Raw genomic sequence first — 12,442 nt, 5'->3', positions numbered from 1 at the left:
CGCAGAACAGCTGTATCACAGGCGCACCAGCCTAACTAACTCGAAACGTTTCCCCGCATTAACCCTATAACTGCCGGTGCAGCAAAATAAACAGCATTTTCACAATGATTATAAAGTCTGTGCGCTACACTACATTCTTTATTATTAAACGAAGTAATTATTAGAACAATGTCAGTCTGCATTAATCGACACATTCTTATGAAATAGTGGGTTCACAGCGAATTACCAGAACTACTTCAGTAAGACTAATATCGTGCTTTACCTGGAAACCTAAAGCTGCACTAGGTATACATCACATATAGCACAAAAACTTGATATTTTGAGCACTCAATTGAAAATGTACACATAACGTATCAATCGTACTTACAGGTTGTGCTTCGGAGAGCTTGTTAGTCCAAATTAAGAAGATTAGAAGCCAACGAAGATAAAAGCCAAGATTAGAGAAGCAGTCCTTGGTAAAATGACATGCACACAACAAAAGGTTTGAATTGTATTTCTGTGGTATCCTCGAACACAGCGTCTTCTCAGCATGATGTAAACACACTAACTAGCGGAAGTGTTTGTGGGCAGGTCAGACTCTGTTCGTATTTCGCGGGCAGGCGGGGATTATGCAAATGTGTTACCCAGTGATGTATACCGGTAACAGGCAAAAGATTCGAAAATATGATGACTCGTTAAGGCGATTCAGAATCAAACTCTCTCTTTTGAGAGACAATATCTTTATTTATCATGCACTTTTTTGATTAACAACTTTTGTTGCAGATTGTTTTCATTTAAGGATAACTACGTTATAAACTGCAAAAGAGATATTTTTCAAAAACTCATATGACCTGCTCTTTAAATGTGTGTATTATTATATATATTTTGAAAATTGATGGATTTTTTCGTATTTATGTTTAGGTGGCGTAGGTAGTCCAACAGGAAGTCCTGTCCAGCAACATGCCATCCAACACAACAGCATCTCAACATCAAATTCAACTTTACCACACACTCACCTCCCCCCACACTCACACCACACTAACAACACACAACTATAACATGCTTCTACATGGACAGAAACTGATGAGAACACAAAATACAACCCTTCTTTAGAGCCATATGGTCAGGGCACCTATGACCAAGCAGGTACCCATCAGTGCAAAAGCAAACCTGAACAGCAAAATGTTTTAAACTTGGATTTATGACTAAAAGGGAATGTATGCATTACATATATGTCTGAAATGTCTGAATAGAATAATTAAATTAAAAGTCTGTTTATATTTCTGGCCCTTGACATCTCAGGTAATCAGTTTTATTTGACCTCACTGTGATTCATTACAGTGCTGGAAAACAAACTGTCTTTTACCCTCACTAAATTTAGTTTTCTTATTCTCAGACCTGTCTCTCACCCTCTTTGTACCTCTCTTTCTGTCTTCTCACACTCTTCCTTATGCTTTTTTATAGTTGATCTTTCTCAGGGACACTCATCTAGTTTTACTCCTAGAGTATGTGTGCACATTTGTGTGTATATGTGTGTTTTGTTTTTGGCCACTTTCAGTGTAAACACTTTGATAGCTTCAGTGACAGCTGTGTGCGCTAAATCCTGAAACTAATGGCAAAGCCGTGTGAAATGCATTAAATCAGGGCAGTTGTAAATTTGTAATTGTAAATAGGATTCTCTAGTTTTATAAATGTATGATGATGCAGCTAAGCTGATTGTTACATGTTTGTCTTCGCTGTAAATATTGTTAGAGGCCTCTTGGTGAATTATCAGGTATCACATTACCTACGAAAGTACTTAAAAGAGTATCATGTGTGAATTTTGGATTTATAAAATAACATTTAACATTTGATATAGACCAAGCCAACATCAGAATCATGTATAGGAATGATAGTAAAGGAATCATGCATTACTAATCGCACTCATGGCACTCTGAATGTCTTACAGTATTCTCCTAAAACAATACAGCATAGCAATCATTTCACACTAACTGGCTCAGTGACAATCAAAATGTCAATACTGACATTTCCTGGAAATGACATGCAAGCATGTGTACCATCTCTGATAAAAATTGCTTAGGTAAAGAATTTATATGGTTATACATTCTGTGTAAAATGGAATTATGAATCTGGACATGTGGAAAAAAAGAATGTTTGTACACTCTGCAGGTTTAAACTGTTTTATGCATGTACAGTTTTTTTTATTTTTTATATTTATCTATTTTTGTACACATTTGTGGCCATTTTTAATTAAAAGCACTTAATATCTGTATCCTGATCTCTTTTTTCATGGTTCATGTTAATAACTTTATAAAGCTGTGATACAACTGCTGCCTTTAGTGTATTATAGTTTTGCTGGATTATTCTAAGGGTTGACTGCATGTATTACAAGGTGATAGTTTAAAATAAATGACTGCAGAAATGTGGTTTTACAGTGTTGCAGTTTAAGTCTTGTGAAAACTTGTATTAACGTTTATTGCGCCATCTTATGGTGAGATTCATGTAGCAGTTTGGCATAGACCTTATTTCAGGGCATCGCCCTTTTTTTTTTAACAGGAATGGAAACTAGGCTGCGAGGGATAGAAGTACAGTGCGTTCAATGGATTGTACTGTTGTTTATCACCAGTGCTGGGTAGATTACTTGTAAACTGTAATCCATTACTGATTACAAATTACATGACAGAAATGGAAGTTTGTAACATTATCTGGATTACACAAATTAGGTAATGTACTCTTGATTTCTTTTTGTTAATTTTAGATGACTTTTGATCTAACTCATTTATCACTTAGACTTGAATGTGATCATTAGGGGGGGGGGGGGGTTGTGGAGAAAAAAAAACTAGGGTTTTCATGAAAAGCTAATAATCAATGAATTCATAAAAATGTCAAACCTTGGGAATCTCTACATTACATGGACAAACATTAATAAACATGAAAACATGACATTACATGGCCAAAGCTTTTCATATTTGAAATATTTTTTTTCCTGACTTCCAATATTAAAAATTAGTGAACGTCACTGGATACGATGAAGACATAGAATTTCACAGCTGTGCATCAGCAGTGTTTAGTAACTTGCATAATTATTAGTCTCATGTATATAAATGGTAGGTTCATTTAGAAAAGAAAATTTAAAGGGAAAAAGAACTGGGGTGAATCAATAAATTATAAATAATTTACTTCAATTGTGTGAATATGTAATCATGTAACCCATAAAAAAAGTAACTGTAATCTGATTATGAGCATTTTAAAACATACTATAGTCTAATTACAAGTACTTATTTTTTGGAATCTGATTATGTAATCCAGATTGCATGTACTCAATTACATGGTCTATGACTATGACTATACAGTATGTGCTATCATAAATATAACCTCTCTCCCTCAAAACCTTGTCTTCATCTGTGTTAAATTCAATATGGCATCTAAACCTGCTAAGGTCTATTGTAGAATTTTGATTGTCGGAAGTTAATTAATTATAAAGACAAAACATGGAAACCATTACACAATTACTAATAAAGACTACATATTTATAAAAAAAAAAAACAATCATGAAAGTGAAACATATAAAATGTATCAAAAGACTTTTCCTGTGCTGTACCTCACGGATTGACATACATGCCTGGAATACTGCAGTATATCTATATAGGGTAAATAAGTAATATATTATCTACAAAGACACAAAGACATTCATTCCAAAACCAAGCAATTCTGCCAACCAGCAGCTGCGGCCTAGACAATCAATCAAAATTGTCTATTATTTTCTCACACACAAACTACACTTCAGTCTGAGTATCTAAGCATTATGACATCATCATCTCTTCTTGCATGGCTGTTGTCAAAGAAGCGGTCGCCGGGGAACTGGATGAGGTCACCTTCTTCAGCCAGTTGTCTGCCACTCTGGTAACCGCTGAATTCAGAAGAGACACAGGTAGTGGCCACAGTAGAGCGAAATGGATGTCTGGTTGAGTACATGTGACGTACATGTGCATGAGTGGACGACTTCCTGCTTCTGATCCGCCTCTTCAACACACGCCCCAGCCAGACTCCGCCCACCAGAAGGAGGAGCAGCACATTGGCCGCCAGGGCTGCTACTGTGACAAGCTGTAGATTGACTTCACTTGTCACCGAGGGCAAAAGTGTGACAAATCCAGTGCAGTGATCTCTGGGGGCAACCTGGCACAAAGCTCCACCCACAACGCTCTCCACGCAGGTGATGTAGGTGGAGTCTGGGCGGAGCTCTTGGAGGGTCACTGCCCGGTCAGATCCATCTGTGTAAACATAGCGTGGGAAGCGGAAAGCATGGCCGAAACGGTCAAATAAAACCCGAAAGAGAATTTCTTTCCCATGAACTAGTCCAACGTCAGGAATTGTGCTCCAGCGGACTGTGGCTGTACTGGAAGTGACATCTTCCATGCTAACGTTCAGGATGGAGTGACGATTGAATTGACATGCATCAGTGATCACTTCAATCTTTGAGTCATGATGCTTGGCTCTGTCTTGTAAGGGCAGGTTGAACTGCTCCTGTGGGGCCCAAGCAAAGGTGCTGTGGTTGTGGCCTGTCAAGAACATGGACGTTGTCGTTGGAAAATCAGATAAAGAGCCATTCCCTGTTTTCCCAGCTGTGGGTTTTGGCCTTGAGCTGACCAGTTTCCTCTTCTTCTTTCTGTCTAGTGTTGTCACAAGCCCTTGCTCCCCCTCATCCCCTTGGACACCTACATCTCCATGTTTTTCACCTTCTCGCTTCTCTCTTTCCTCCTTGAGAACCGGTGACTCCACTACTGCTCCACGGCTCTCCATTGGCTGAGGTTCTGACTGGCAGTAACCACTCATATTTCCCAGCTGGGAGTTGCTGACATAGTCTAAGTATTTTCCCGCCAGCACTGGGGGGTGAAGGCAGCGCACAAACACGGTCAACAGCTTTCCCTGAGAATGCGCATGCGTCATCCAACTTCTAAGCTTCTCCATCCGGCAGTCGCAAGTCCAGTTATTCCCATTCAGTTCTACGTGAAACAATACGCCGTTTGTGGCGAAAATTCCACCGGAGAGATTCACAAGACGGTTGTTTTTCAATTTTAAGATTTTTAGATGTGAAAGGTGGCCGAAAGCACCGGGGTCCACGCGAGATATGTGATTGTCACTGAAGTCCAGGTTCTCGATGCGCTCCAGCGGGTCTAGAAGACCAGCAGGGACCTCTGTCAGCTCGTTCCTGTCAATCTTGAACTCTTTCACTCGCGCGAGACCCCTGAGCGCTTCGTTGTCCAGCTTTGATATCTTGTTGTGGCTCAACGAAAGTTTTGTTAACTTTTTCAAGTTCTGAAAGACGTGATTTCCAATGTGCTTTATTTGGTTGCCTGCGATTAGAAGAGTTGTTAGTGACTTGAGATGGGAAAACATGAAAATATCGCGCAGTTCTGTTAGTTTATTATCTGATAGGTTTAAAAACTGCAGTTTGCTGAGCAGCGCGAACGCATTGCGGTCAATATGGCGAAGCTGGTTCGATTCTAATTGCAGGAACATTAAATTGGTCAGTCCTTTGAAGACGGATTCTTTTAAAAACTCAATTAAATTTCCATCAAGTCTCAGTTTGACTAAACTATTTAAATGGCTAAAAGGTTCGGAAACAAAGTCCTTGATTTCGTTGCTATTGCTATATAATATTGTGAGTTTTTTCAGCGACTGTAGAGTCCCAGGTTGTATTGTCGAGATTAAGTTGTTGCCCAGATAAAGCTCCTCCAGCATGGAGAGTTTCTCGAATGCTTTAGGATGTATATTCCTTATTTGGTTAAACTGGAGATTTAGCCTGATTAGGTTCCCATAGCGCATGAAGTCGAACGCGCTGAGGTTGTGAATGAAGTTTCCCGCGAGACCGAGAACCAGCACGTCCCCTGCGGGCTCCACCTGCGGCGCTTTGGGCACCGCGCGCAGACCGCGATTTGCGCAGAGGATATGCTGCGCGTGCTGGCACTCGCATAGCTCGGGGCAAATGGCCCAACCAGGCGCGAAAAATAAAAGTGCTCCACTGCCGAACAAAATAAAGTTATAGAGCAAGTATGCCATTCCAGTGATGAGCAAATAACAAGCCACTCAATACATTCCTTTGTTTCAGTCCAGGTTCGCCAAGATTTTCCTCGCCAGAAATTGAAGCTTTACAGATGCATTGCCGCCCGGATACAGACATTTAGATTACCTATAAGACGAATGCATCGTGAATTTTAGCTGTATGATATATCCATGCACATCCGTTGCGAGCTGATGTGGCTCCAGCCGAGGAAACATTTGCCTCCGTCAGACCCTCTCATCCCCCAAGAAGTCATCTGTTGCAGATTACACACACACACACACACGCACGCCATAGTCGAGTTCAGGCACGGATCAGCCCGCCCCTCTCTCCTCCAGATGTGGACATTACAGTTAGCCAACTGAACAACATAGGCTACACACTTGTGTATATCTGATATACAGATTCTGGTTCAGATTCATTTTAACGAGTCCTTAGGTTGCATTAAAGATTCTTTTAATACTTTTTGTAGAAGAATTAGGATATGGGGAGAAATATAAATGCAACTGACATTACATTTAGGCCTACCGCCTGTTTCCAAATGATCATTTCATATTGCAGCATTACATAACAAAGCAGGAAAACAATTCTGGCAATGGTTTGATTACCCAGAATTTATGATGACTTTTACAAACTTTTGGAAGCAGTATAAATCCAATTTAAATTATTGGGCCTAAAATATATATTAAATAAAAATGCTAAAACAAATTAATATTGATATTTCATCTAGTAATTTTATGAAATGCCACTAATGGTTCAAAGATTTTCAGATGACCAGCCGAAAGTTAAAGGGGTCATATGATGTTGCTAAAAAGAACAGTATTTTGTGTAATGAAATGTGTTTATGCGGTTTAAAGTAAAAAAAAACATTATTTTCCACATACTGTACATTATTGTTTATCCTCTATGCCCCGCCTTTCTGAAACGCGTCGATTTTTACAAAGCTCATTGGTCTGAAAAGCAAGGTGTGCTCTGATTGGCCAGCTATCCAGTGCGTTGTGATTGGCCGAATACCTCAAGCGTGTGACGGAAATGTTACGCCCCTACCATATTGTGATGCCGTGTCCCGGAGCAACGAGACAAAAACATTATGCACCAAGAGCTTGTAACACTCCAAAGAGAAAGGAAAAATTGAAATCGCATCATATGACCCCTTTAATGACTTGTGAATCAGAATCAGTGAGTCATTAACGGCTGATTCAGAAGTGTTTTTATTCACTAAAAAGTGCAGGCTCCTGTTGGAATCTGCCATAGCACCGTTGCACTTCATGTGTCCCGAGTTCGAGTCCCGGTTGGCGGACCTTTCCTGATCCCACCCACCCTCTCTTTCACTTCGTTTACAGTAAAATAATGTCCTATCCTAATAAAAGCCAAAAATGCCAAAAAATAAATCTTAAAAAATATCTGACTGCTATGAGTCATTCTAAGAGAATTGGACAACAATGGTTGTTATATGTTGTGTGCTGTACTAGCATTGCAGTAAAAAAAAAAAAAAATGCACGTTCCAAAATGGAAATGAACGTCATGAAAATTTTTCGGTTCTTTTATATTTTCAAAATGGAACCGGTTCTGAATAAGAACCAGTGCTTGGTTTCCAACTCTACACGTGTGCAAGAAAAAACAAATGAACGTTCTTCCCACGGAGGTCCCACAGGGCTCGATCTTGGACTCCACTGCTTGTTTAAAAAGCACCGCCAGGAAGAAAAATAGAAAAGTATAGAAAGGGAATTTCAGACCAAATTTCTTTCTCAGGCTGCGTGCCAGGTCATGGGAAGGATTGAGGAGCGAGCTCTCTTGGGTGCGTGGTGGGTAGACTTCACTCAATTGCAAAAGCCTAGAACTTATAAGTGTGATGTATTTGCAAAGAAATAGCATGTCAAATAAAAGTTATCGTGGAATAATTCAATTTTTCATTACTTTTCTAAATCCAACAAGAACATAGTAAATAACGTCCACTCAACTAAGTGAAAGGTCCAGATGTTTCATATTTCCTTTTAGCTCAAAACATTCAACGTGGAGGAGGGCTGAAGTGAACAGTGTTGATAATTATTCTGACTGCCGATTAGATAAAAAAAAACATAATTTACTTGGCAAAGAAATTATAGGTTAGCAATGATCTGATTGGCACATTTGGTGTTATGAGTTGTAAGCCAAAATTGCAATGTCTTGAAAGAAACAGAAAGAGAAAAATGCATGGACAAACATACTTGTATATCTTCTCTGCACACTGAGATGTGTTTGCATGTGTGTGTTTCCAATGAGGAACCCCCACACCCGGGGGTCACTTCCTGTCTAGTCCTCATATGAATTTGTCGGCTGACACACGTTAAGCCATGATGAAGAAAACTGTTGTGTGCACACAAAATGCGCTTGTGGGAGAAAATAATATCACCACACAACTGATTTAATTCAAGTTACCCTGGAAAGAATAAAAAGCATGCGACTGAAAAGAATAAGAGTTAAATGAGTGAGAAAGAGAAAGAAACCATGTGCCATTAGCCTCAAAAATTGCACAACCAATAGAAAGGAATGGAAAGAGCATAAGAGATATGGAAAAGAGAGACCAGGAGGAGAAAATAGTAAAAAGGACCCAGGGAAAAGAGACTATTAGAAAAAAGAAAGAGACAGATGGAGAATGAAAAATGGCAGGATGTGTAATAAAGTGCCTGTTGCCAGAGATGGATGCACATGGTTTTCATGAAGCAAGTCTCTGAATGAAAAATAGCAAATCAGAGTGTTTTAGCATCACTATGCCAACTGTAAAATAATCAATATGTGCACAAAGTTACACACTTGTACAAAAAACAGTAGCATTCCCATGTGGCAAAAATTGAGCATTCCCCTAATGTTAGCACATTGTTCCATCTTGGTTATTTCTTTTGGAAACAAACTCCTATGTTCTAGGAATGTTCTTTTCAGGTTGTTGTAACCATCTTCGAACATTCTCCAAATGTTGCAGGGAGCTTTTGTGTGACAGCCTAATACGAACCTCCAAAGAATATTCTTTAATGGCTATTTTTAGGTTTTATAAACCATAAACTAACCTTCCCAGAACCTAAATTGTTAGCTTAGACACATCTTCTGACATCATCTTGTTTGTATCTCTGTTTGTTTAATTTGCATAGTGTCGCTACAACACACAGTACAAACATATATGCATACACACTCAAACACATCTCATTCTCAGTCTCTCTCATGAGGGTACATGTCTCTTAGTAACGATCACCCTCTCTGAGAAAGCAGGGAGGTTGCCTATTGGAAACACATGCTGCCTTATTGATGAACAACAGCTTTCCATAAAAACACATCACTCATTTAGCGTCATTTTTTCACCTAAAAAACCAAAGGCAAAATGATAAACTCCCAAAACCCATCTAACAATACAATATGTATATGGGCATTTGTTGTTCTCATTCTCTTATTCATTGTGATAAATGAAAGTGTGAATTATTTTACATTCCTGTCTGTCTTCAGGATTTTTAGCTCTTGCAACTGTGTATATCTCTGTATCGGTATTCGTGAGAACAAGAGAAAAAGGGGGAGAAAAGGAAAAGAGAGATTTGAGGGGTTGACATGAGCAACAGCTGGTTGGGTCATTAAGTTCTTTAACCTAGATCTGCTGCACAGACTTTAACTCTCTACCGCCCTTTACACAGTATAACTCTGTGTACATCTGTGGAGTCAATGCACAAATCTTATTGGTACTGACAACCTGCTGAGAAAGTAAAACAGGCAAAAAATTAACTTATGTCACTAATGCCTATACTGTGAGAGTGTATGAGTGCATCTGCATCTTTTAACACCATGGCAGTTGATCCCTAAAGTGATAGTTCATTTAAAAATCTAAATCCATCCCATAATTTACTCACCCTCATGCAGCTTCACAACTGTATGACAAAAAGAATGACAAAAGAAGAATGTTTGAACTGTTTTTGACTCTACAAGGAAAGTCAGTGGGGTCCTAAAAACATGTGAATCCATTGACTTTCATTATGGACAAAAACCAAAATTTTTTTAATGATCTTAATTTGTGTTCCACAAACAAATAAACAAACAAAAAGTCATAGGCTATACGTTTGGAACGACATGAGGGTGAGTGAATTCTGATATCAGAACTTATATTAACTATCCATAATTTTTTTCTATCTAGATCCTAATGTTATAATAGACCTTAGTCAGGGTAGACACCATATTGAATTTAACGTCCATTAAAATGAGGTAAGGGATATACTTCAGTCTTTACAATGGTATGCACTGTACCAAGGTCCTAAAATGTGTAATTTTTGCAACTCACTATTTTCAAAACTGTTTCTTGTCTAGTTTTTGTCTATTAATTTTTTTCATAAAAGACGTTTCGTCAGCTGAACAATCGCACAGTACAATCCACTGAAAGCATTACTTCTATCAAAGACTATAGAATACCCAAGACGTGTCACAAGAGAAAAAGGGGGAGAAAAGGAAAAGAGAGATTTGAGGGGTTGACATGAGCAACAGCTGGTTGGGTCATTAAGTTCTTTAACCTAGATCTGCTGCACAGACTTTAACTCTCTACCGCCCTTTACACAGTATAACTCTGTGTACATCTGTGGAGTCAATGCACAAATCTTATTGGTACTGACAACCTGCTGAGAAAGTAAAACAGGCAAAAAATTAACTTATGTCACTAATGCCTATACTGTGAGAGTGTATGAGTGCATCTGCATCTTTTAACACCATGGCAGTTGATCCCTAAAGTGATAGTTCATTTAAAAATCTAAATCCATCCCATAATTTACTCACCCTCATGCAGCTTCACAACTGTATGACAAAAAGAATGACAAAAGAAGAATGTTTGAACTGTTTTTGACTCTACAAGGAAAGTCAGTGGGGTCCTAAAAACATGTGAATCCATTGACTTTCATTATGGACAAAAACCAAAATTTTTTTAATGATCTTAATTTGTGTTCCACAAACAAATAAACAAACAAAAAGTCATAGGCTATACGTTTGGAACGACATGAGGGTGAGTGAATTCTGATATCAGAACTTATATTAACTATCCATAATTTTTTTCTATCTAGATCCTAATGTTATAATAGACCTTAGTCAGGGTAGACACCATATTGAATTTAACGTCCATTAAAATGAGGTAAGGGATATACTTCAGTCTTTACAATGGTATGCACTGTACCAAGGTCCTAAAATGTGTAATTTTTGCAACTCACTATTTTCAAAACTGTTTCTTGTCTAGTTTTTGTCTATTAATTTTTTTCATAAAAGACGTTTCGTCAGCTGAACAATCGCACAGTACAATCCACTGAAAGCATTACTTCTATCAAAGACTATAGAATACCCAAGACGTGTCACTGGTATAGTTTTGAATGGGGAAAAATGCAACGCTCAATATGGCTTCTCTATCGCAGGAAGCCCTGCCTTCGGAATAAAATAGCCAACTGCTAATCGGTAAAGTCAGCGCATCACTGCAGCTGCTGCTAGAAGTCCCGGTTGCTATAGAAACACTCAGTGTTCTGAGACTTCTGTGCTTAGGACCGCGCATGCGCACTGGCTGGTCTAGCCTGAAAGTCCACATGAACTGGAAGTTGCTGCCGACTTTATTTGAGTATGGTGATGCATTTCTGGTCTCAGCCTCAGACGTCACGCCCACGAACAGCTGGCTGGACGTCTGATGTTGGAAACACTTCATGTGATTGGTTGATTTCTACAGAATTTTTTGGAGATGTGTGTGTCGCATTCTTTAACGTTCCACCTGGAAACAAAGATGGCGTGACGCCAGACCCCCTCTTGGAAGAACAAAGCCATCATGTTTACAACTGTGACAATGAGCGCTTATTTTCAAAAGTATGTGAAATATTTAAAGTTTACGGCATAGACTCTTTAAAATACGTCCAAGAGTTTTACACAACGGTCTGTTATTGTGGGGACATTTCCACACCCCTAAACCTGACGGCACAAAACAAAACATGATTGGTTGCTTTACCTGTCAGTCATATAGCCTCTTGGGCGGGCCTTGACCATTCGAGCGGCCAAAGTTCCCAGACCTTCTGCCATCAGACCTTCTGGCTACACAAGACTAACATATTTCCAACTGAAACAGAATACTGAATAGAGGGCGGGATTTTATTTTTGTACTCCTCCTCTCATCTCTCACTCAGAGACAACTAATGGTTGGAGGGGCCATAGTGTGCCAGAACGCCCACCACACACAAGCTTACTGGTGGAGAGGAGACAGAGTGATGAAGTCAAGCAGCAGATATGGGGATGGTTTGAAGGCCATGATGGTCAGAGGCCAATGGGCAAATTTGGCCAGGATGCCAAGGTCACACCTCTACACTTTTCAAAAGACATCCTGGGATTTTTAATGACCACAGAGAGTCAGGACCTCGGTTTAACGTCTCATCCGAA

The 12,442-nt window shown here is 39.2% G+C and overlaps 2 protein-coding genes across 2 annotated transcripts in view; one reads left to right on the top strand and one right to left on the bottom strand.

The window, feature by feature from the left end:
- The window catches only part of LOC107748653 (cyclic AMP-responsive element-binding protein 5-like), an 11,663-nt gene extending 9,861 nt beyond the window's left edge, over positions 1-1,802 (top strand). Inside the window, exon 11 of the mRNA XM_016563547.1 lies at positions 901-1,802. Coding sequence (XP_016419033.1) covers positions 901-1,037 — 137 coding nt within the window. The 3' untranslated portion in view covers positions 1,038-1,802. The remainder of the gene's footprint in view (positions 1-900) is intronic.
- A 1,502-nt stretch (positions 1,803-3,304) lies between these two features.
- On the bottom strand, positions 3,305-6,197 carry LOC107748749 (TLR4 interactor with leucine rich repeats-like). The gene has a single exon (XM_016563689.1). It carries the CDS (start codon positions 6,037-6,039, stop codon positions 3,763-3,765), a length of 2,277 nt encoding a protein of 758 aa, XP_016419175.1. The 5' UTR covers positions 6,040-6,197; the 3' UTR covers positions 3,305-3,762.
- Between the last annotated feature and the right edge of the window lie 6,245 nt (positions 6,198-12,442).

The sequence above is a fragment of the Sinocyclocheilus rhinocerous genome, unplaced genomic scaffold (genome assembly GCF_001515625.1).
Source record: "Sinocyclocheilus rhinocerous isolate Xijiao unplaced genomic scaffold, SAMN03320098_v1.1 scaffold499, whole genome shotgun sequence".
NCBI lineage: Eukaryota > Metazoa > Chordata > Actinopteri > Cypriniformes > Cyprinidae > Sinocyclocheilus > Sinocyclocheilus rhinocerous.
The sequence above is the reverse complement of the archived record's forward strand: the minus strand, read 5'-3'. Positions and strand labels throughout refer to the sequence as shown.